At 39.7% G+C, this 24122-nt stretch overlaps 1 protein-coding gene across 6 annotated transcripts in view; it reads right to left on the bottom strand.

Annotated features, from left to right (window-relative positions):
* The window catches only part of LOC117354005 (cAMP-specific 3',5'-cyclic phosphodiesterase 4D), a 1294824-nt gene that overhangs the window by 456342 nt on the left and 814360 nt on the right, over positions 1-24122 (bottom strand). For all 6 annotated transcript variants that reach the window (XM_033930716.1, XM_033930768.1, XM_033930761.1 and 3 more), the window contains exon 2: positions 7020-7211. In XM_033930716.1, coding sequence (XP_033786607.1) covers positions 7020-7211 — 192 coding nt within the window. The remainder of the gene's footprint in view (positions 1-7019; positions 7212-24122) is intronic.

Raw genomic sequence — 24122 nt, 5'->3', positions numbered from 1 at the left:
AGCAGCAAAAAACTAACAGATTGTCATGGGGATAACAACAAAGTACTCTAAAACACCTGCAGAAAAAAAGTAGACGGTAACGCCAGAATGAGTCTTGGAACACACAGAGAGAAGCTATTGGAGCACCAGCATGAGGCTTGAAAAATACTGAGAAAAGCTAATGGAGCACCAGAATGAGGTTTATAATTCATAAAAAGAGCTGAAACAGCACACTGAAGTTTGGAATGTTCAGTGAAGTGCAATAAAGTAGCCCTAATATCTGGCAACTCACTAATGCCAAAAGTTTCCCACCAGCCATACCTAACTTCCAAGAAACCTTCCCTGGGGCAACAGGGCTGTGCACACCAGCACATGCACTCAGCAGATGGGTCACGCGGCATGGAAGTGTGATGTTGGTGCTGTGTGTCTGGCTGTCTAGCTCACATGAGGGGGTTACTGGAAGCGCACAGTGAGAAGGAGTTGAGAACTGCAGAGTGCTATAGTGAGAAAGCCACAATGGAGCAGGTCAGCAATGGTAGGAACATTAGCAGTAAGCTTTCGAGTGGCCATATCTGGCCTGTGGGCCTTAGCCTGAGGACCCCTGGGTTAAGCAAATATAAACGTCTCTTGAACAAGATGGAATGCTGCTTCATTGTAAAATAGAAAACTTTGATAAGTTCATAAGATTTTTTACTTCCCTATTGCTAATAAACATTCAACTCTTGATAGAGATCAATTGAAGACTGAAATGGGTGTGTTTTCAGATAAGAACATAAAAACATTAGAAGTTGCCTCCGCTGGGACAGACCAGGGAACCATCGCGCCCAGCAGTCCGCTCACGCGGCGGCCCATCATGTCCATGATACGTGATCCTTTGTCTACAAACTTTCAAATACCCTGTCATCATCCTATCTCTGTTTCAGTTTAATGGGTATATTGGAAAGAAACACTGAGGAGATTTGTATATGGAAGAGAAAAAAAATTATTTATTTCTAGATGTTCCAAGATGGATTCAGAACAGAGAAAAATAGTTCCTTAATCTACATAGTGGCAAGTTCTGGATACTGGTGTGAAATTTCAGTTGAAATACCCTTGTAAATTTTTCATTCTGTTGGAAAATCATTCCTATATTTCTACTAGCTTTTATTAGCCATTTCAACTGCAATTCTTTTTGGATGGCAAAGGAACTCTGGATGACATGACCTAATATTACTATCTGTTTTGTTTTGGTTTTTTTTCATTGAGATTTGGTCCATTTAGCTTCCTTTATTTAATGGAACTTTGGGCGCCTTTTACAAAGGTGCGTTAGGGCTTTAACGTGCGGAATAGCGTGCGCTAGACCTTAATGCCAGCATTGAGTTGGCGTTAGTTCTAGAAGCGTAGCGCGCGGTAATTTCCTGCATGCGCTAAAAACGCGAGAGCACCTTAGTAAAAGGAGCCCTTTGTGTTACTGCTTTCTGTAATGGTAGTACTAGCGATTTCTGTTTCATAATGCTTCATCCTTTTCTTTGATGTATTTTGAATGAGCAAAATTTTTTAAAAAAATAGAGCTACTGTATATATAAAAATAACGGCCTCTCCTCTCCCATGACCTGCTGATATAGCCTTAAAACAGAAAAAAAATCATGAAATACAGAATTGAAAATCAGTTGCTGTGTCTCCATCCCCCATCAAAATCCTGTTAGACAAAAAATTTTATAACTTCATTTTCCAGTGAGGTCATAGAGGGGAAATATTTTTTTAAACCAATAGGATAAATTATTTTTTTCATGTAGAGAATAGTTAAGCTCTGGAATGCTTTGCCAGAGGATGTGGTAACAGTGGTTAATATAGATTGGTTTAAAAAAGGTTTGGACAAGTTCCTGGAGGAAAAGTTCATAACCTGCTATTGAGATAGACATGGGGAAAGCCACTGCTTACCCTAGGATAGTAGTAAGGAATGCTGCTACTATTTGGGTTTTTGCCAGGTTTTTTAAAATTTATTTATAATTCTTTTGCAAAACAGTTTGTACAGAACAGTAAAGAATAAGAATAAACAAAATCAGAAAATTTACAATAGAAAAAGAAGGAAGAATAGCAATCTTCAAAACATAATATCCTACTAGCCCACAAATATGGAAGAGTTACTGTTCTATTACCCAATAATTACAAACCAAATATATAAGCTCAGGAAAAACATCCCGAGCTAAGCTATCATTAGTGCTGTATTTCACTTTGTCTCCTAACCAAGACAGCATTCATTTATTTATTCTCCTTTTCTTTTTCTTGTAGATTTAAGAATTGTTGTGTGTATTGGATCCCATAATATACTGTAAACTCTCTCCAGATGTTGCCAGAGCCACTCAGTATTGAAGGAAATAATTTCTTCAGTTAAAACCTCAGGTGTTAGCTTTGGATGCAATTTAAAAAAAAACAATTCCTTGCAAGTGTATTGTTAAATTGCAGGAAAGAGAGTTTGCTAGGTACTTGTGACCTGGATTTGACACTGTGGATACTGGGCTAGATAGACCATTGGTATCAAGTATGGTTATTCTTATGTTCTTATGATCTCATACTGGGTGTTGACTTGTGGAGTTCTGAGATTTGGTTAGCCCCACTATCTCCTTCTCTTCCTAAGAGATCCCACATGCCTCTCCCATGCTATCTTCAGTTCAGAGACACTCACAAATGACCTCTCAGTAACATTACTTCAGCTTTAAATCAGTTTTACAAGCAATTTTCCAATCATATAGCACAGTTTTAAACCTACCTGGAAACATTTTTTTTTTCTCCAAAAAATTCACTTTCACACCATACAGCCAGTTATTCCCAGACACTAATAAAACTTATACATCAAATCAAACACTGTTTTGAGAAAACTCCTCATAAAAGATTTAACAGAATTAGAAAAGGTAGAGAGAAGGGTGACAAAAATGATAAAGGAATGGGATGACTTCCCTATGAGGAAAGGCTAAAGCAGCTAGGGTTCTTCAGTTTGGAGAAGAGATGGCTCAGGGGTGATATGATAAATGTCTATAAAATAATGAGTGGAATGGAAAGGGTAGATGTGAATCGCTTGTTCCCTCTTTCCAAAAATACTAGGACTAGGGGACATGCGTTGAAGCTACTGAGTAGTAGATTGAAAACTAACCAGAGAAAATTAATTAAACTCTGGAATTCATTTCCAGAGAATGTGGTAAAATTAGTTAGCTTAGCAGAATTTTTAAAAAGTTTTGATAATTTCCTACAAGAGAAGTCCATAGGCCATTATTGAGATGGCTTGGGGAAATCCATTGCTTATTCCTAGGATAAGCAGCATAAAATCTGTTTTACTACTTGGGATCTAGCTAGGTACTTGGGACCTGGGTTGGCTACTATTGGAAACAGGATACTGGGCTTGATGGACCTTCGGTCTGTCCCAGTACTGTATGGCAATTCTTATGTTCTCAATCCCAGCAGAGAGCAACCCCTCAGCACAATCACACTCCTTCATGTCTACAGCTCATCTGGCAACTGCTAGGCAAACTGTCACCTAGGAAATGGAGCTTCAGCTGATCCTCCGCAGGCAATCAGCTGCATCTTCATGGAACCTCTAAGTTTTTTTCAAAGTATGGAACCAGAGGCAGGGTGGATGGACCACCCCAGGCGCCATCTTGGTAGGGGGCTCCGGCATGCTGGCAAAATTAAAAAGGTACAGGTTAAGGAAATGGGTGCTCACATGGCAGGGTGGGTGGAGAAAGGGCGCCCCCTATCTCGTTATGCCACTGTATAGCCCATATTCCAATCTCCATTTTGTAAACTGAAAATCCCATACAGATCAATGGAAAGTTCACAAATACACCGTTTATACCACATAAGCCTTAATAAAATGTATACCCTGCTTTCAATCTAATCCAGGACATCCACTCCATTTTTTCAAAATTTTCAAAATAAAAAGATTAAAGAGCATCATACATTTTTCTCTTAAAAAAATGAACAAAATTTAACTGAAATACCCCAATGTCATCCTAGAAAAATGAATTACAGTCCCTGCTACAACATCCATTGACAGGAGTGCAAAACAAATACATAGAAGCCTATTTTATCTCAAAAGCTATAACCGGGAATAAAATCAACAACATTTTTTTTAAAGGAATCTGGCTACATTAGTCAATCTACCAGAGACCTGAAAGACTGTGACTGCACAAAATATTTTTTAAAACACATTCCAAGGTACAAAAACATCATTTAAAAGTTAAAATAATTAAATCAGAGGTCCATAGACCTTCTTACCTGGCTCCTAAAATGGTTCCCTGGCCACCATCAACCTTCTTCACTGGTCAACCTACCACAGTAGCAGTAGAAAACAGCAATTTGCTGTGGAACTCCATTGTGCAGCTTAAAAATTGAGTCCCTGGTTTAATTTTGGGCCTAGTCGTGGCTTCTACAGTAATTTCCAGATCTGTTGGATTTTCACGTATGTGCTGGATCCATTACAGGCCATTTTCCTGCATCTCTCCTGCACTAGAAACCTCATTTCATAGCCAGACAGCATCACAGCAGGATGCTTCAGGCATAGCTCCAGCCCTCGTACCTCCAGGCACTATCTAGACCTTGGAAAGGGACCAGCACTGGTCACCAATGGTTAGGGTCACCATATTTGGAGCTTCACAAACCCAACCTATTGCACCCCAACCCCACCTTGTTCCACTTCTAGCCTTGCCCATTTCAGCCTCAAATCCTGCTCCATTCCGCCCCCAGCCTCACCCCCTCAAAGCCTTGTCTTCTTCCCCCGACGAGCTCTGGCCTCATCTGGAGGGCCTGAAGCATGCACAGATGTGTGTGACATCATCTGTGCGTGCTCAGAGGCCCACCAGATGAGGCCAGAGTTCATCAGAGCTTTCCAAAACCCAGACAAACTGCTGAGTTTTGGAAAGACAATCCAGGACCCTGGACAGTCCTCTAAAAAGAGGACATGTCCGGGTTTTTCCAGTAGTAGTGTCTGGTAACACTACTAATGGTACCACCAGCCTGGAAATCATCTGGAAATGGATATAACACCCCTAAGGCCTCAGGTAACTTTTTTTTTTTTTTTTTAAGAAACTTTTAATCAGTGGGTTACATTAGACACCAGTGCACAGCATATTAAAATCAATGGCAATGAGGCTAATACGCCCCACTTCAGAGAAATGCACAGATTTTAAAGGTGAGCATAATGTAGGAACCTGAACACAAGATCTAAGGAGGCGAAGAAGGGTTAGTTCATTCTTCTGCTAATGAGCCAATTAGCACTGATAATTGAGATCTTAGCATGTAATTATTGGTGCTAAGTTGAATTAATTAATATTTTCATGTACATATTTAGGCACAGGACCTGCATGTAAATGTTATGCTTGGTTGCAAAAAGGGGATGTAGCCATGGAAGGGTCATGGGTGGATTAGGGGGATTTTTAAAATTTATATGTATGGTTATAGAATAAGGAGGAATATGCACTAATGTAAGTGCAAGGATTTATACCACATTTCCATTGGTGTATGAGATTGTCGTGCCTAAAGTTAGTCATGATTCCTGTAGCCAAGTGTTATTCTATAAGTGGCATCTACTTGAGTGCTATTTATAGAATAGTGCTAAGTGCTATTTTTTTAGTGCAATTTATAGAATGTAATCCTTAATGCATATTTCTTAATTTTACTGTGAGTACAATACTCACAAATGGTTCTGTACAGAGGTCTGAGCACAAAAAAAAAGTTATGTGTGCATGATCTGTAACAGTATTCTGCAAATAAATATCAGTATTGCAAACATCTTGGCCCCGATTCTATAAAAAGTGCCTACCATTAGGCGACTAGATCGTCATGCCTAGCTGATCTAGGTGCTTAACAATTTTTGAATTGTTAGGTTTAAAGCCCACTGGGACAGATAGGGAGAAATAATGTAAACCTCTTAGGCTATAAGTGATGTATAAATACGAAAATAAATAAATTGGTGCTGTTAATTGAACGGTGCCATTCAAGTTTCAAGTTTATTTAAAATTTCTTATACCGCCTTTTTAAGTAGGCATCTAACTCAGTGCGATGTAGATATCTACACTGAAGCACATACCAGCATTTACCCCCAAAAGTAGGTGTGGTTAGGGGTGGAGTTTGGGCATGAATCGAGTTAGGCACCGTTCTGAGCTCATTGGGGAAGATGGGATATAAAACTAACCAAATAAATATTTTAGGTCAAGAAAACTCTGGCCTAATATACTGGTGCCTAAGTTTTTGATGCCTACCTGTGCTTAACTTGAGTTAGGTGCAGCTAGGCGTGATTCTATTAATGGTACCTAACTTTGAATGACATGCGGAAGGTGCTGTTTTCACAGGCATCTACTGATTTAGGTGCTGTTTATTGAATCAGGCCCCTTATGCCCATAACCTTTTACAATGACAATAGATTTCTATGCAGAATATCATTATAGCCAATGTGCAGGTGTGATCCAATACTTATTTCTGCTGGGACATGTGCAGAAACTTGGGCCTTTTTGTCCAATGTGCTGCCCCTAACTTGTGCACAGATCTAATTTGTACACACAGTGGCGTAGCGATGGTGAGAGGCACCTGGGGCTATGGTGCCCCTCCCCTTCATTCTATTCTGACCCCCCCTCCCCTGCTCCTTCCCTGGCCTCTCTTGCCCTCCCTCCCCACATGCACCCCTTCCCTTCCTCATACCTCTTTAACTCTCTCACTGTGAGCAGCATCACCAACTTGCTACCTGCATTGGCGTCGACTCTCTCTCTGGCGTCATTTTCTAAGCACAGAACCTGGAAGTGACATCGGAGAGAGAGCTGATGTTGGTGTGAGCAACAGGAAGGAGTTGCTGCTTGTGCCAGCAAACACCTAGAGGTGGGGGTGGAGTGAAGGCGTGCATACAGCAGGGGGAGGAGAGAACACCAAAACGGCACCCGGGGCAGACTGCCCCCTCTTTCCTCCCCCTTACTACACCACTGTGTATATAGTTTGCTTTCTGCATCAGTCCCTTTGTGCTATCTCTGTGTAGCAGGTTTCTGAGATCATCATTCAGTTGAATTTTTATTACTTACATGTCACTTGCGATGGAGGAGTTCCTGGACATGGACTTTGGAGAGAGGTCATAGTCGCTATCTGACCTGTACAGGAAGGATTCCCTGCGTTGACTATGGACAAAGTTAGCTTGTAGAATAAGTCCTGATCCAGGACTTGTCATGGGATCCAAGGGACTCCGTCCCGAAGATGTGCCATTGTCCACATCAAAGCTGTAATAAAAGAAAAACAACACATATTTGTATATGTCTATAATTTGGACTTCTCTTTTATACAAGCAATGTGTTTAGCAGCCAAGAGTATGTTTATTTATTAGCCTGGAATATACCTACAGGACTAGAAACAGACTTATTATCCATCAGCAAACAAAATTAAATGAAGTAACATCACTGCTCCTCTGAAAGTATAGAGGGGCATAATCAAAAGTCCCCTGTGGCCTAAGTCTCTAGGCGCAGAAAGTAGGCAGCAGGGAAATGTCCACTCTCAAAAAAAACATCCAAAATTAGTTTTGTTTTTTAATGGCCTACCGCAGCAGTTTAATCGCCCAGACCACCACTACGTATATCCTTACAACACATTTCTGACCAAAAAATTGCCTAAGACCCAAACGTCCAGAACAAAGAACTTTTAGGCAAAGAAGGGGCCAGTCCTTCACCTAAAAGCAGAATTCTCTAACCGGCATCTGTCATAAACAACTCCGGTTACAGGATCCTGGAACTGTCTCCTCTCTCCCCTCCCCTTTCCCCTTGTATCGATCATGGCAGGAGAGATGCCCTGTCCCTCCTGCCACGATCCCACTTGATCCCCCACCCCGAACCTTCCCCGGCAGGAGAGATGCCCAATCTCTCCTGCCACGATCCCCCCCCCAGCTTTCCATGATAAGTGTTCTGTGATAGAATGGGTGTACCAGAAGGTTTTTTTTCTGCTGAAATGTAGTTGAACAACATGAAGTCTGAGATGCTCCTCTTCAAGTCAGTGGTACATATGCAGCACTGTACACTATTATGCCACGCCTATGGCTTGCTCTTTACATTTTATTTTATTTAGTCTTTGGAGCTCTGTGACTCATTGATTTCTTTAACTTGTGGAGCACAGCAGAGATAGTGGGGAGATATATACACATATTTAATAAAATACAGGAGTTCAGGCACAGGATACACCCAGAAATTCACAAGTTTTTTTGGAGCAAATGTAATCCTGTGCAAGTTATTTACACTGAATCTAGCAATCTAGTTGATAAATGCACATCAGTATCTTTGTTGCCTTTATGAAATAACACTCTGCAACAATTTTTTTTTCTCCTGGTTAATAAGCGTTCTTTACTAAGGCCCCATTTTATCAAGCCGCATTAGGGTTTTTTTATTGCCAGCTGCTGTGGTAAAAGCTCCGATGCTCATAGGAATTCTATGAGTGTTGGAGCTTTTACTACAGCAGCCGGTGATAAAAAAATTGGGGATCAAGACAAACCTTGGGCACCTTACTTCACGTGCGAGAACTGCTGTAAAACTCTGGTAGGTAAGACAATTTTGTTTCTCACTAGGATGGCAGAAGTTTCTGCTATAAAACTTCTTAGAATGTTTATTTTTTTTTAATATATCAATTTTAAATTTTTCAATGTTATTTGGAAAATATTTCATATTTGAAATATGTTGCAAGAATCTCATACACATTAGTCATAGGTGAAATAAATGTATTGTTTTCATTACCACAATTTCATTTTGTTCTTCTACAAGATGATACAGCGGGGAAAAGAAAGCCATGAGGTTTGCTATCCCAAGAATTTGGCAGGAACCCACTGATCACTCGAGCAACTGCTACTTCTGTATGGTGGACCCTTCCAAACATCAGACTAGCAAGTATACATTTGCAATCACATATCCGGACATTTCTGCATCCATTACCCTGGTGCCACTTTGCCCTGAGCTCCCCTCAGAGAGAGAGAAAGCAGCTGTCTTCAAAAGAGGGTTAAGAGAGAGTGAGAGAGATATTGTAGATCAGATGTTTATATCACTGTTGCAGCTGATGATAGAAACTCATACTATCCAAACCAAAAAGACCTCAATGACTTGTTCAGAGATCTCAGTCTCACCAAGTTCAATGCCTGGCTTTTAATGTCTAGGCTCAAGTAGTGGAACCTGTTGGATGAAAGTGTCAAGTCACAGATCAGAGGAACCATCATTAAGCTTTTTCCACCTTCTTCACCCATCAAGATGGGCTCTGCTTCTGCAACAATGTGACCAGTCTGTTTGAGACAACTGGAATCGCCTGTACCTCGAAAGAGTGGTATTTCTTCATTGACAGCTCATCCAAGAGCATCAAAGCCATGCTGCTCCATAATGAGAATAAGCACCTGTCTCTTCCACAGGTTCAATCAGTGTACCCCAAAGAGGACCACAACAGAATCAAGACCTTACTAGGCACCTTGAAGTATGTGTATGGATTGGAGGTCATTGGAGACTTCAAGATGGTAGCATTCCTAGTGAATCTCCAAGGCAGTTTTACCACGTTTCCTTGCTATTTCGACCTTTGGAACAGCAGGGACACAAAGGTGCACTACCAAAGGATAGACTGGTCACAGTGGACTGAGTTTTCTGTGGGAAGAAACAACATCAAATGGGACTCACTGGTAGACACCTGGAAGGTACTCATACCACCACTGCACATCAAATTGGGCCTAATGAAACAATTTGTCATAGCTCCAGATAAGGAGTAGGCAGCCTTCAAGTACCTTCAAGACATCTTCCCTAATCTGTCTGAGGCAAAGGTCAAAGCTGGTGTCTTCATCAGACCACAGATAAAGAAGATCCTGGAGTACAAGTAATTTCAAAGTGGTTTGGGGCTTCCTGGACAATCACAAGGCCAAAAACTACATGGAGTTAATTGAATATCACTATGGTCACCTTCGACGTACTCCCCTTGGGAAGCTATGCACTGACGCCAGCACCTAGTCTACCCTTCACAGCAATTTTAGAACTCTTTTTTGGGAATGGCCATCAGAGCTGTCGTCATATTACCCTTGATGTCCCGAATGTGATCAAAATGTCTTTCTTTCAATATTTCCTTTATTTTCGGGTAAAGAAAAAAGTCATTGGGAGCCAGATCAAATGAGTAGGGAAGGAATTCCTATACAGTTATTTACTGGCTAAAAACTCCCTCACAGACAGTGCCATGTGAGCTGATGCACTGTCGTGATGCAAGAGCCATGAGGGACAATTTTTGCACACACCTTTCTCATGCCAAGATTTTCAGTTAAGATTTTCCTTTTTCTTTATCAATGTTTACTTGGTTGACTATGCTTCCCCCAGTCAGCTGATTATTTTGACACACAATTCAACAAGTCTTTGCAATATTTTCGTCAGTTCTGATCATTATTGGCTGCCCTGACCTCTCTTCATCAATGACGGTTTCTTTCCCTTCAGAAAAATGTTTAATGCATTTATACACTGCCATTTTCTTCATGGCATTATCCCCAAAAACGTGAAATAAAGTGCCCCTGATTTCACTTCCATTCTTGCCAAGTTTAATTTTGTTCATTGCTCTAATTCAAACTCCGACATTCTTGCGACGGCACACAAAAATATGCAACAACAATAATGAACGCCACTCAGCAAGAGACCACCACATGTCGACACAAACACAGCCGTGAGACACGGATATACCATACTAACATAGTAGATGATGGCAGATAAAGACCTGAATGGTCCATCCAGTCTGCACAACCTGATTCAATTTAAATTTTTTTTTAAATTTTTTCTTCTTAGCTATTTCTGGGCAAGAATCCAAAAGTGTACCCGGTACTGTGCTTGGGTTCCTACTGCCGAAATCTCAGTTAAAACCTACTCCAGCCCATCTATACCCTCCCAGCCATTGAAGCCCTTCCCAGCCCATCCTCCACCAAATGGCCATATTCAGACACAGACCGTGCAAGTCTGCCCAGTACTGGCCTTAGTTCAATTTTTAATATTATTTTCTGATTCTAGATCCTCTGTGTTCATCCCACGCTTCTTTGAACTCAGTCACAGTTTTACTCTCCACCACCTCTCTCTGGAGCGCATTCCAGGCATCCACCACCTTCTCTGTAAAGTAGAATTTCCTAACATTGCCTTTGAATCTACTACCTCTCAACCTCAAATTATGTCCTCCAGTTTTACCATTTTCCTTTCTCTGGAAAAGATTTTGTTCTAAGTTAATACCCTTCAAGTATTTGAATGTCTGAATCATATCTCCCCTGTCCCTCCTTTCCTCTACATACATATTCAGGGCTTCCAGTCTCTCCTAATACGTCTTCTGGCGCAAGCCTCCTATCATTTTCGTCACCCTCCTTTGGACCGCTTCAAGTCTTCTTACATCCTTCGCCAGATACGGTCTCCAAAACTGAACACAATACTGCAAGTGGGGCCTTACCAATGACCTGTACAGGGGCATCAACACCTTCTTCCTTCTACTGGCTACGCCTCTCTTTATACAGCCCAGCATCCTTCTGGCAGCAGCCACTGCCTTGTCACATTGTTTTTTCGCCTTTAGATCTTCAGACACTATCACCCCAAGGTCCCTCTCCCTGTCCGTGCATATCAGCTTCTCTCCCCCCAGCATATACAGTTCCTTCTGACTATTAATCCCCAATGTTATGAAACCTTACTGAGCTGTTTGTACAGTGCTGCCAACGTAAGTGCATGGTGGCAAGTTCATGAACTTAATTGTTCATGAACTTAATTATGACATCTATTAGGTTGGAAGAAGAACTGGAGCTGAGCCACAATTGACTTGGGTACTTGCCAACTGGGTCACGCAGATTCGTAATAATTGTTAATAGCCAAGTCAAAACCAGGTTTGTTTGAATAATCAGTCAAAAGGGTCACATTAAAATGTAATTACCTTCACCAGTCCCTAGCACAGTAACTAAACTGGCAAAAATAATACAGCTACTACTGATTTCTATATGCTACACAAATATATATAACATTGGGACTCGGACATCAGCCAGAACTTTCAATCCCCAACACATATCAAATAATTCCAACAAACCTATGATTATTGGCATAATATTGGCCACAGCTTTATTATTTATAACATTAAATTCCATAACCAATTTTAATAGTTGATAACAAATTTCAATCACACATCAAATACAAACTTGCAATTCGCTGGACACTCACTGGAGCCATTCGGTCAAAACTAGCTCCTGTATCCACCACATTACTTTATAACATTTTGTGACTTACGGTGTTGTCAAGCCACTTTAACTCATGGCGGTGCTGCCCACGAGTCCATATTTCAATGATTCAAATATCAAGTTTCAACTTCACCCCTTCTTGTCTAGGCCCACAATACCAGAAAGCCGTGACCGACTCCTTGCAGCCCTCCACCCCCACCTATAATCCAATAGCAGCTGAAAAGAGGGTGGGAGGGAAACTCCACTCCCTGCTCCCACCTCCCTCTTCCCCACTCTCTAACTCCCGTTTTTTGCTTTCCAAATTTTCCTCCGATTTCGCCCTCAAACCCCCTCCCCTTCCTACGCCTCTTTTGTATGCCTCTACTATCTCAGATCTCCACATGAAAGTAACAATATTTTTAACTTTTTAACTTATTTCTCTTTTTTTCCCTTTCACATCTTGCCCTCTATATGGAGGAACAAACATGGATAATCCTATTTCAGTTCATTGGGGATATCGGCCACCTGCTTCAATCTGCTCTCCCCCTAGTTTCAGAACTCTTACTTTCCCTCATGTCAGCCACTCTGAGTCTCATTCATCATCTCACTCACAACATCCTACACTTAGGTATGTACTATTGAATTGTCGGTCCATTAAACCTAAATTCCATCTCATTCCTGATCTTATCTGTCATTATAAGCTTGCTATTTTGTTCCTTAGAGAGACATGGTTAACATTATCTGATATAGTTTATCTCCAACAAGCGATTCCCCTCCCCCCCCAAGGCTAAAATTGCTAATTTTCAGTGTAATAGACCTTCTCAGAAAGGAGGAGGTACAGCCATTATTTATGGCTCACATCTTATTCTTAGAGATTTTTCCACTTACACCTCTCAAAATTTTGAATCACTGCAGTTTAGATTAATAGCCTCAACTACAACTGACTTTCTACTCATTTATTATCCTCCTCCTCTCACTATCATTTATGGTGCTTTACAATCTTTATTTATGGATTATTGTATTTATTCTTCCAACCCAATTATCTTGGGAGACTTTAATTTCCATCTTGATGACCCCTCACATCCTCTTACTGGTTCCACTCATGTTAATGGACATATATTAGATCTCATTTTCTCTTTAAAATCAAGCTCCTTTCAAATCAACCATGATTTAATACTTATTCTTCCCTGGACTGATAACTCATTAGTTCTATTCAATGTTACATTCTTATCTCTTTCTTCTCCTCGATTTAATTGATTTACAAGAGATCTTAGTAAAGTCAAACCGGACTTACTGTTATTAAGTTCGATTTTGGCTATAGATTCCTTTGAGACGCTGCCTTTCGAAAATAAGGTACGGTAATCTAATTTAATTCAGCCCTTAAGTCTGCCTTTGACATACTAGACCTATTTGTTCTTGCCTACTTCAACTCCTATAAAATCTAGGGCCCCTTGGTACTCTAATGAACTAAAATTATATGACAGCCAACTTTATTTTAGAACACAAATGGCGCCATTCCTTAAATGCTAAAGATAGAATAGTTTATAATAAGGCAGCTAACTTTTATAAGTCTGCAATTTGCGAAGCAAAGAAAAAGTACTATTCTAAACAAATTTGTAATGCACTAACTTCAGCAGCATTGTTTAAGATATTAAAAAAACCTCACCTCTATTATAGAAATTCCAGCTCCTCAATCATCTAACCCCTCTGCTCAAGAGTTAGCTCAATATTGCATTGTTAAAATTTCAAGTTATCACAATCAACATCAAAATTCCAGTATCCATTCTTGACCTACCATACTTCTCAAAGATCTAAAACTATAACACTTAGTAAAATGAGTTAATTTAAAATTCCTTTACCACAAGAGATACATGCAACTATTAAGTCAATGAATCCTAGTACATCTTCACAAGACGCTATACCAACATTAATTCTCAAACATGCCATTTCACAACTTAACCCTTTCCTACTTTCTGTGATCTCAGAAAGTTTAACTCTAGGCAAGGTTCTATCTCAATGGAAATCAACTACTATTTGCCCTAAGATCAAGGATCCCTCAAATTCACCAAACTTATGCTCTAACTATCGACCAATTGCAAACATTTCATTTATTGCAAGAAATCATTGAAAATATTGTTCATACACAATTGCAAGATTTTCTGGACAAAACCAATACTTTACACTCAAATCAAACCGGCTTTAGGAAAAATTATAGCACAGAAACTGCACTACTAGGTATTACAACATATGTTCATTATCACTTAAGCACAGGGTAAATCAGTACTTCTTTTATCTCTAGACCTTTCAGCAGTGTTCAATTTAGTAGCCCATTCCATTCTTTTATCCAGACTAAAAGATATTGGGATTAGTGATACAGTTTTAAATGGTTTCAGTCATTTCTTAATGTCTCCTTTGAAGCAAATACTTCTCAAAACTTCAATCTCTCCTCTGGTGTCACTCAAGGCTAAACGTTAACTCCTACTTTATTTAACATTTTCTCTCTCATTTACTAACCTTGCTTCAATCCTTAGACTACATTTATCTATGCAGACGATATCCAAGTCTTATCAATCACTGATTCTTTAGATAACTCTAATATCAATAACAACAGACTAACCCCCACTTTTACTAAGGTGCACTAGCCATTTTAGTGCGCGCTAAATGCTAACGTGTCCATAGAATATAATGGACGCATTAGTGTTTAGCGCGTGCTAATATTTAGCACATGCTAAAACGGCTAGCGTGCCTTAGTAAGAGGACCCCTAAAACACCTAACAAATTGGCTTGCTCAAAATAAATCAATTATCAACCCATCAAAATCTAAAACTTTATTCTTCGAGAAATTTAAAAATTATACCCTGTCCTATCCAGTTTTATTAAATGATACCCTGGTACCTCAAGTTACCACAAGCGGGTTTCAGGTATAATATTGGGGCTCCTTTTACTAAGCTGCAAAAGCGTTTTTAGCGTGCGCAGAATTGCCACACATGCTAAACCTGCGCTATGTGGTTAGAACTAATGCCAGCTCAATGCTGGCATTAGCGTCTAGCGCGTGTGGCAATTCTGCGCGCGCTAAGCGTGCGCTAAAAACACTAACGCAGCTTAGTAAAACGAGCCCTTAGATTCTACACTTTCCTTTAAAGCACAAATATCTTCAGTTATATGACATTATTTCTATAATTTACGACATATTCATTTTATTCACCCCTTACTTCAACCCTTAGCTATAAAAATCCTTGCCCATGCTCTCATTATTAGTCAACTGGACTATTGTAATTCAGTGTATAAAGGTATACAATGAAAATACCTTAAAAGGTTTCAACCGATCCAAAATATTGCAATAAAACTTATAACAGGTCATACAATCATGTTGCTCTATTACTCAAATCAGCTCACTGGTTATCTATGTCACACTGTATTACTTATAAAATTCTATTATTAGCATTCAAAATTCGATCTACAGATGCTCCATTATTTCTCAGCAAATTCTTTATACCTTATACTCTTTCTTTCTTTTTTATTTATATCCCGCCTTTCCTAAGACGAGTTATAACATGGCACATACATAATCAAACTCCACTCATATATAGAATGTCATTCCCTTCAAAAAATAAAAGTAAAAAATAAAGCATGTACTGTGATATGTGAAAAGTGTTCAGTGTCCTTATCTCCCGCACTAGAGCCACTTGGAGAATAAGTTCGGGACCATCATATCACTTTTCAGTCCCTTCAGTTGATAATTTGTCTGTACTTATTGAGTACACCGAAGTGTATACTCTGTAAGAAAAAATTACTTAACTTTCTTGAAGTGGCTCAGCGGGAGTTTGTGATAGTAGTGCTCAGGTGCTCGTAATTATATTTGCACTAACAATAATCGCAAAAATTTCAAAACATACACAATAATGAAGCAAACAGCATAAAATATCAAAGAATAGGCAACCAGCGCCTAAGTACAAATTAAAAAAATGGTTCTGCTCCTATATTTTATCATACAAAAGAGATGTCATTTTAACAATTTTTTGAAACTACCTAAACTTGTCTGTTGATGTATATATTGACTATTCCCTCTTGAACTCTCAGATCTCTTAATCAAAGCCACCTAGTAGTCCCTACATTTAGACAGATATTTCTAGACTCCATACATAATTCCATTTTCTCTGTTCAGTGTCCCGAACTATGGAATCTGCTTCCTAGTCATCTTAGACTTCAAACTTGTCGCAATAGTTTTAAGAAAGATCTTAAGACATTTTTATTCAACAATGCTTTTTAATGCACTTGATTTTTATCATTTTGTAATACAGAATACTCCAGTTGGAACACATAGACCATCCCTAGAGCTTGTGTGTTATCCTTTCCCCTTGCTTTTCTATTATAAATTGTAATTCTTCCCTTTTACCCTTTTGTGTTGTATGATGTTTTTATAAATATTTTATTTTATTTTTTATCCATACCAATTTTATTGTAAGCCACTTAGTTATAATATGATTTGCAGGATATCAAGAATAATAAACTTGAAACTTGTAAATCAGAAATTCTGATATTCCTGCATCACTTGCAAAACATGCTTGTTACTGGCAATGGCTCACATATGGAGAAATGATACAATCTTCAAGCATTAGCTGAATCTTTGGCTTAATGACTACAGAAACTATGCCATCAGTCGATCTGTAGGAGTGACTAAGGAAGTCTCATCTACAGTGACGTAAATCAGACTTCAGAAAGAAAAAGAAAACAGCTGTTTCTGCACTTCTGATTAAATTATGAGCAGTGAGAAATCTGTTGCTGCCACATACTGAATGTATTAGTACTAACAGGACCAAAACAAGTGGCTTTCCATGTTGTCCTTCTCTGCTTTTAACTATTTCAATTCTCTATATATGTTACATATTCCACATTTTAGAATGAAAACTAAGAGTTGGGGAAGAATGAGAAGCAGTTGGTATTATACAAGAAAAGAGAACAAAAATGTTTCCTGTAATTGTAAAGAGAGATCTTGTGAATATTTTTGGGGCAATAACAAACATATAACAAGAAGTGCCCTATTTCTTTGCCTGTGTAGCAGGTCCCGCATAGTGTATTCTCTATGTTTAAACAGAACATTCTGGAATGTCTATGCCTAGTCTGACCTGTCTGGTGTATGAGGTGTCTGCTACTCTTTGGTTAGGGGGTGTTATGTTATATTAACATGTATTTTTAGATCTCCTCCTTTATACTGACCTACACTCCAAGATGGTTTACAAAAAAATAATCAAAGAAAAGGAGTCATGCTCCCTACATGAGCAAACAAGCAAAAAAAGCAGGAATAAAAAGATGCCTCCACTCAGGACTTCAAATTCTTGAAATTATAAGTTTATTGAATACTCGTATCTCATAGAAGCCAACTCAAAATGGCCAGTGTTTCAGGAATCGAAAATGGTGAGTCAAAAGCAAGATACAGTAAGAAATTAAACCAAATATTTGGTCAGTTTCCAGCATGGACTGTCTCACTGAGAAACACACATTTGCGTTTTAGGTTCTTTGTAACCCTGAAAACTCTAAAAAAACTCAGTAGGCCGGCACAGCCAGAAGCTGAGCAACAGGTGTTCTGCGGGACTGCTGAGTCTTTTAGAGCTGTGCGCTTAAATGATGGTGACACAGTCTGTACTGGAAACTGGACCAAATACTTGGTTCTGTGGACCCTGAGGGCCAATAGGAGAGTGAGATCCTGCTTCCGCCAACAACATTTTGCTGTCCTTGTACAATCAATCATTCTTTCCAGACTGGACTATTGTAACTCCATCTATCTAAGTCTAACCAAGAAAAGTCTTCAAAGATTTCAGCGGATCCAAAACACTGCAGCCAGGTTGATCTTCGCAAAAAGCAAATTCAATCATGTTTCCCCGTTTCCAGTGATTTCTAGGATTCACTTTAAATGTACCTGCCTAACACTGAAGATCCTACATGGCATTCTTTGTCCCTTAATTCCACTATCCTGGAATTCTTCGAGACCTGACACTACCAGATCCGCCCACAAACTTAAACTATCTTTCTCCTCATTAAAAAGAGTCATGTATGCAGGGAAATTAGGGAAATCCCTTTTCTTCAAATTCACTGAGCTTTGGAATAACCTTCCTGCCCCGCTGCGGAATCTAGGCTCATAGAAACATAGAAGATGACGGCAGAAAAGGGCTACAGCCCATCAAGTCTGCCCACTCTGCTTACCCACCCCCTGTCTATGCCCTAATGACCCTATTTCCTTATCTTGACCCTCGTAGGGATCCCACATGGGTATCCCATTTATTCTTAAAGTCTGGCACGGTCTGCCTCGATCACCTGCACTGGAAGCTTGTTCCAATGATCAACCACTCTCTCTGTGAAGAAATACTTTCTGGTGTCGCCATGAAATTTTCCGCCCCTGAGTTTGAGCGGGTGCCCTCTTGTGGCCGAGGGTCCCTTGAGAAAGAAAATATCATCTTCCACTTCGACACGTCCTGTGAGGTATTTAAATGTTTCGATCATGTCTCCCCTCTCCCTACGTTCCTCAAGAGTGTAGAGCTGCAATTTGTTCAGTCTCTCTTCGTACGAGAGACCCTTGAGCCCCGAGATCATCCTGGTGGCCGTCCGTTGAACCGATTCAATTCTGCGCACATCTTTACTGTAATGTGGCCTCCAGAATTGCACACAGTACTCCAGATGAGGTCTCACCATGGCTCATTCCAATTATTCCGAAAGCATCTGAAAACCTGACTTTTCTCCAAAATGTAAAGCTACCTATTTAAAATGTAAAGCTATCTATCCTCTTTAAAACCTCTAATTTCTTATTATGTCATTTATTGAATTATCTGTAAACCGTGCCGAGCTCTATCTTTATGGAAAGGATGCGGTATACAAACAAGGTTTAGTTTAGTTAGTTTAGTTTAGTTTAGGATAGAGGGCCCTCTCAGAAAATATACAGTATAATAGTTTTTGTAAGGACAGGATTTTGCATACACTGTAAAATGTTAATCATATAGCAGAGCTTTGCTATGAAATCAAATCCTTGAGAAAGAAATGTCATGTTTATAGTTTCAGAACTCTTTGCTCTGATAAGAAAGTAGAACTGCTTGTTTATGAATTACACATCCTTGGCATTTGTAAGAAATAAAGAGAGCAAAGGTTATTAGTTATTAAGCAGTGTAGAAAGAGACAGAGAATTAAGATTTGCCTTTAGGAACAGAGGCCTTTAGAAATTTAGATACTAAGAAAGGACACAGCCTTTAGATGCAGAGTACTGTATATGCTTTGTTATGTAATGTACTAGTGATGGCTTTTATACAATGTCATCACATCTGATCACATCTAAGTTCTGGTTTTGTTCTGTATGGTAATGTTTTTGTTAACATGAAAATGGTCTGATAGATGGCAATGAGATTAATGATGTATTATATCAGTGACATATTGTGTCTGATGACATGCTGATTGATAACTGCTTATTCAATTTTGATCTAATAAAAGGCATGGGGCTGCAGGATTTCTTGGAGACAATCTAGGTTGCTTGCCGCTTTAGGCCGGCCAGGGCGTCTCCCTGAAGCCTCTTGTGTTATTCAGTATTGATCCATTTTGTGTACCAGTGTGAGTTTTTCTCTCTCTCCCTTCGCATTCCAATCTGGGTCCCCCTGCAAGGACTTAGGGGATTGCTATCTGGATTTGTGTGTCCTTTTTGACAACAGTTCCACTTTTTACTATTTTGTGACTTGCCATTTTTGATTCCTGAAGAAGACACCCTCAAGGTGTTAAAACACTACCATATTGAGTTGGCTTGTATGAGATATATGTAATAAACATTTGAAATCCCAAGTGGAGGCATCTTTTCTTCCCTACTTTTTTTGGTTTTGCAAAAAACAATGCATATAATTTTAAATGAAAACTAAAACAGCTAGGTACACTTGAGCAAGGTACATTATGGAGATACAAAAAGGTCTCTTCGCAGGTAGATTTCTATTTTGTTTATTTTTTCATGTCATTTATTGGAATACTTATTATTCTTCATAATTAGAGACAATGTTGTATATAATGTCTGTCCAGATGAAGCTAAATGCAGCTGTCTGTCCAGATGAAGCTAAATACAGCTAAAACTAAACTTCTGTGGTTAGGCCCAAAATTGGATCATCTTCCTTCCACTGTACTTTTGGATTCTGGAGCCTCCCTACAAATTGAGTTCTCCTCTAAGATTTTGGGAATACTTTTTGATTCTTCTCTTATTTTTAGGGATCAAATAAACTCTCTGGTTAATAAATGTTTTTTCAGCTTACAACTGTTGAGGAAGGTCAGATCTCTTTTCCATCAATGTCATTTTTCTGTTTTGGTCCAAACTATTATATTATCCCGGTTAGATTATTGTAACGCCATTTATCTTGGCATCACTAAGAACTGCCTTCAAAGACTACAATTGATTCAGAATACCACCGCGAAGTTGATCTATGGAAAGAATAAATTCATCCATGTGACTCCTTTGCTTTTCTCTCTCCATTGGCTCCCGGTTTATTTTAGAATTCAGTTTAAGTGTTTATGTATTGTTTTTAAGATTTTACATGGTATCTTTGCTCCTCTTCAAACCCTTTTTTAGATATGTTAAAGGGAAAAAACCTGCAAAGGAGACAGTAGGCTCTCTCGACGACCAAGGAAGAAAAGACTACATCAAAGAAGACAGACAGATTAAATTCCTTCTTTGCTTCTGTCTTTACCAAGGAAGACGCCACTTCAATACCCGAAACAGTGAAAGTTTTCAAGGGAGAAATAGAGGAGAACCTCACCACAGTGAAGGTGGATCTGGACCAGATATACTATCAGATTGACAAACTAAAAAGTGACAAATCCCCTGGCCCAGATGGAATTCACCCGAGAGTATTAAAGGAACTAAAGGTGGAAATCGGAGAACTACTGCAATCCCTCGCTAACATGTCAATTAGAACCGGATGGATACCAGAAGACTGGAAGATAGCGAACGTCATCCCAATCTTCAAAAAAGGATCAAGGGGAGAACCGGGAAACTATAGACATGTGAGTCTCACATCAGTCCCTGGGAAAATGGTTGAGGCTTTGATTAAAGACAGCATAGTACAGCATCTAGATAACCATGACCTGCTGAAAGGTAGTCAACATGGCTTCAGGAAAGGAAAGTCATGCTTGACCAACTTACTTCAATTTTTTGAGGGAGTGAACAAACAAGTCGATAGCGGAGAACCGGTAGACATAATATACTTGGACTTCCAGAAAGCGTTCGACAAAGTACCTCATGCGAGACTTCTCAAAAAACTACAAAGTCATGGAATAGAAGGGGATATACTAAGATGGATAGGAAAATGGCTGGAAAACAGAAGACAGAGAGTGGGCATAAATGGGAAGTACTCAGACTGGAAGAAAGTAACTAGTGGTGTGCCTCAGGGCTCAGTTCTTGGGCCTATCTTATTCAATATCTTCGTGAATGACCTGGAAGAAGAAACGACCAGTGTTATTGTCAAGTCTGCAGATGACACAAAGCTATGCCGGACAATCAGGTCACAAAAAGACAGCGAGGAACTTCAGAGAGATTTGAAGCAACTTGAGAGATGGGCAGAAAATTGACAGATGAGTTTTAATGTGGAAAAATGCAAAGTGATACACCTGGGCAGAAAAAACAAGGAGCATGAGTATAAACTGTTAGGTATAACATTGGGGAAGAGCGAACAAGAAAAAGACTTAGGGGTACTGATAGACAGGACCCTAAAGCCGTCGGCTCAATGCGCAGCGGTGGCAAAGAAAGCTAACAGGATGTTAGGCATGATAAAGAAGGGAATCACGAGTAGATCAAGGGAGGTCATAATGCCACTTTATAGAGCAATGGTCAGACCACACTTGGAATACTGTGTCCAACACTGGTCTCCATACCTGAAAAAGGATATAACACTGCTGGAGAAGGTGCAGAGGCGAGCGACGAAGCTAGTAGAAGGTATGGAGAACTTGAGCTACAAGGATCGCCTCAGAAAACTGGGATTATTCACCCTTGAGAAGAGAAGACTGAGAGGGGATCTGATAGAGACTTTTAAATTGCTAAAAGGAATCGACAAAATGGAGCAAGCTCACTCACCAGCAGGGGGAAAGGATGGAGAGCAAGAAATAGCTTTATTCACATTGGCGAATGTGACCCAGACTCGGACCAGAGGTCATGGCCTGAAGCTGAGAGGGGACACAGCCAGGACAAATGTCAGAAAGTTCTGCTTCACACAGCGAGTGGTGAATGCTTGGAACTCTCTCCCGAAAGAGATGGTGGAGGAAACTACCATTCTAGGATTTAAGGGAAAATTGGACGCACATCTTCTTGTAGGACACATTGAGGGATACGAGTGACTAATGTATGCACCAGGGTTCGCCTGGCTGAGCCTCCGCGTGTGCGGATCACCGGACTGGATGGACCCCAGGTCTGATCCGGTGCAGGCATTTCTTATGTTCTTATGTTCTCTTGTTCTTCTGCTATGGAATGTTTATAGATTTTCATATGCGAGAGGCATTCGTCGATTTAAACTTTCTCTTCATTCTAGGAAAGGAATTCAAGGAGTTAAGAATTTTAGCAGCTCTCTGGTGTTTAAATTTCCCCAACTATGGAATGAACTTCCCCTAATTTTGAGGTGTCCCAGTTCCTTCCAACTCTTCCGTAAACTTCTACAAACTTTTTTATTCGCTAAACATTTTGAAAATTTCTTGAATTTCAGTTTACTTTATTTATTTATTTATTTTTAAATTTATTGTTAACCACGTCAAGCTTCCTTTGGTTGAAGACCCAGTATATAAGGTTAAGTTTTAGTTTATAATGTGTAATGTTTGCAACACTGGAAAAACTGAAATTTCAGGGTAAAAATGACATGGGAAATGTTATTTCAAACAAACACACATAAGAAATCAAAGTCTATCAAGCCCAGTATCCTGTTTCCAACAGTGGCCAACCCAGGTCCCAAGTACCTGGCAAGATCCCAAGGAGTAAAACAGATTTTGTGCTGCTTATCCTAGGAATAAGAAGTGGATTTCCCCAAGTTATTTCAATAATGGCTTATGGACTTCTCTTTTAGGAAATTATCCAAACCTTTTTTAAACCCTGATAAGCTAACTGCTTTCACCACATTCTTTGGCAATGAGTTCCAGATTTTAATTACATGTTGAGTGAAAAAATATTTTTTTCCAGTTTGTTTTAAACCTACTACTTAGTTGCTCCATCACATGCTCCCTTGTCCTAGTATTTTTGGAAAGAGTAAAACAAGCGATTCACATTTACTAGTTCCACTCCATTTAGGGCTAGATGCACTAAACATAGTCGCTAAGACTGTGCAAGTCACTGTTGGCTGATTTTTTGACCAACTGTGGAACAGTGATTGATGTTCCAACAAGTTTCCATGGAAATGATTTGCATGGAAGTTCGCCGTAATCCCGAACGACCAGTCGCTCTGAGAGCATGGTTGTCAATCAACTGCTAGGCACCATTTGTAAATCACGCCTAGCAGCACCTATCTGAATTTAGATGCTAGTATGCATCATAGGGGCCCCCTTTTATTAACGAGATTAGCATGGACTGGTGAGTTAACTGCACCATAGAACACAGAAACAGGTTGGCAGATAAAGGCCAAATGGACCATCCAGTCTGCCCATCCATAGTAACCATTATTACTTCCTCTTCCAAAGCCCTTTAAATCTCTATGGGCTTCAGGGCGATTGCTGCATGGCACTCGTTAATGCCACTTAGTAAAAAGGGGCCAATGTTAGGTGCCAGTATATTAGGCCAGGATTTTCTTGGTCTAATTTACCGGCGCCTAACCTAGACTAAGGTAATCCATATTCACACTCCGCCCCTACCCATGCCTACTTTTTGGGTAGGCACGGGAAGGTATGAGTATGAACCTCAGTGTAGATAGCTATATGGCACCTACCCCCTAATTTTTTTTTCTAATTGTTTTTTTTTAATGGTACTGTTCAATGAACAGCACCG

This window comes from Geotrypetes seraphini, chromosome 1 (assembly GCF_902459505.1).
Source record: "Geotrypetes seraphini chromosome 1, aGeoSer1.1, whole genome shotgun sequence".
In the NCBI taxonomy this organism is placed as follows: Eukaryota; Metazoa; Chordata; class Amphibia; order Gymnophiona; family Dermophiidae; genus Geotrypetes; species Geotrypetes seraphini.
The sequence above is the reverse complement of the archived record's forward strand: the minus strand, read 5'-3'. Positions and strand labels throughout refer to the sequence as shown.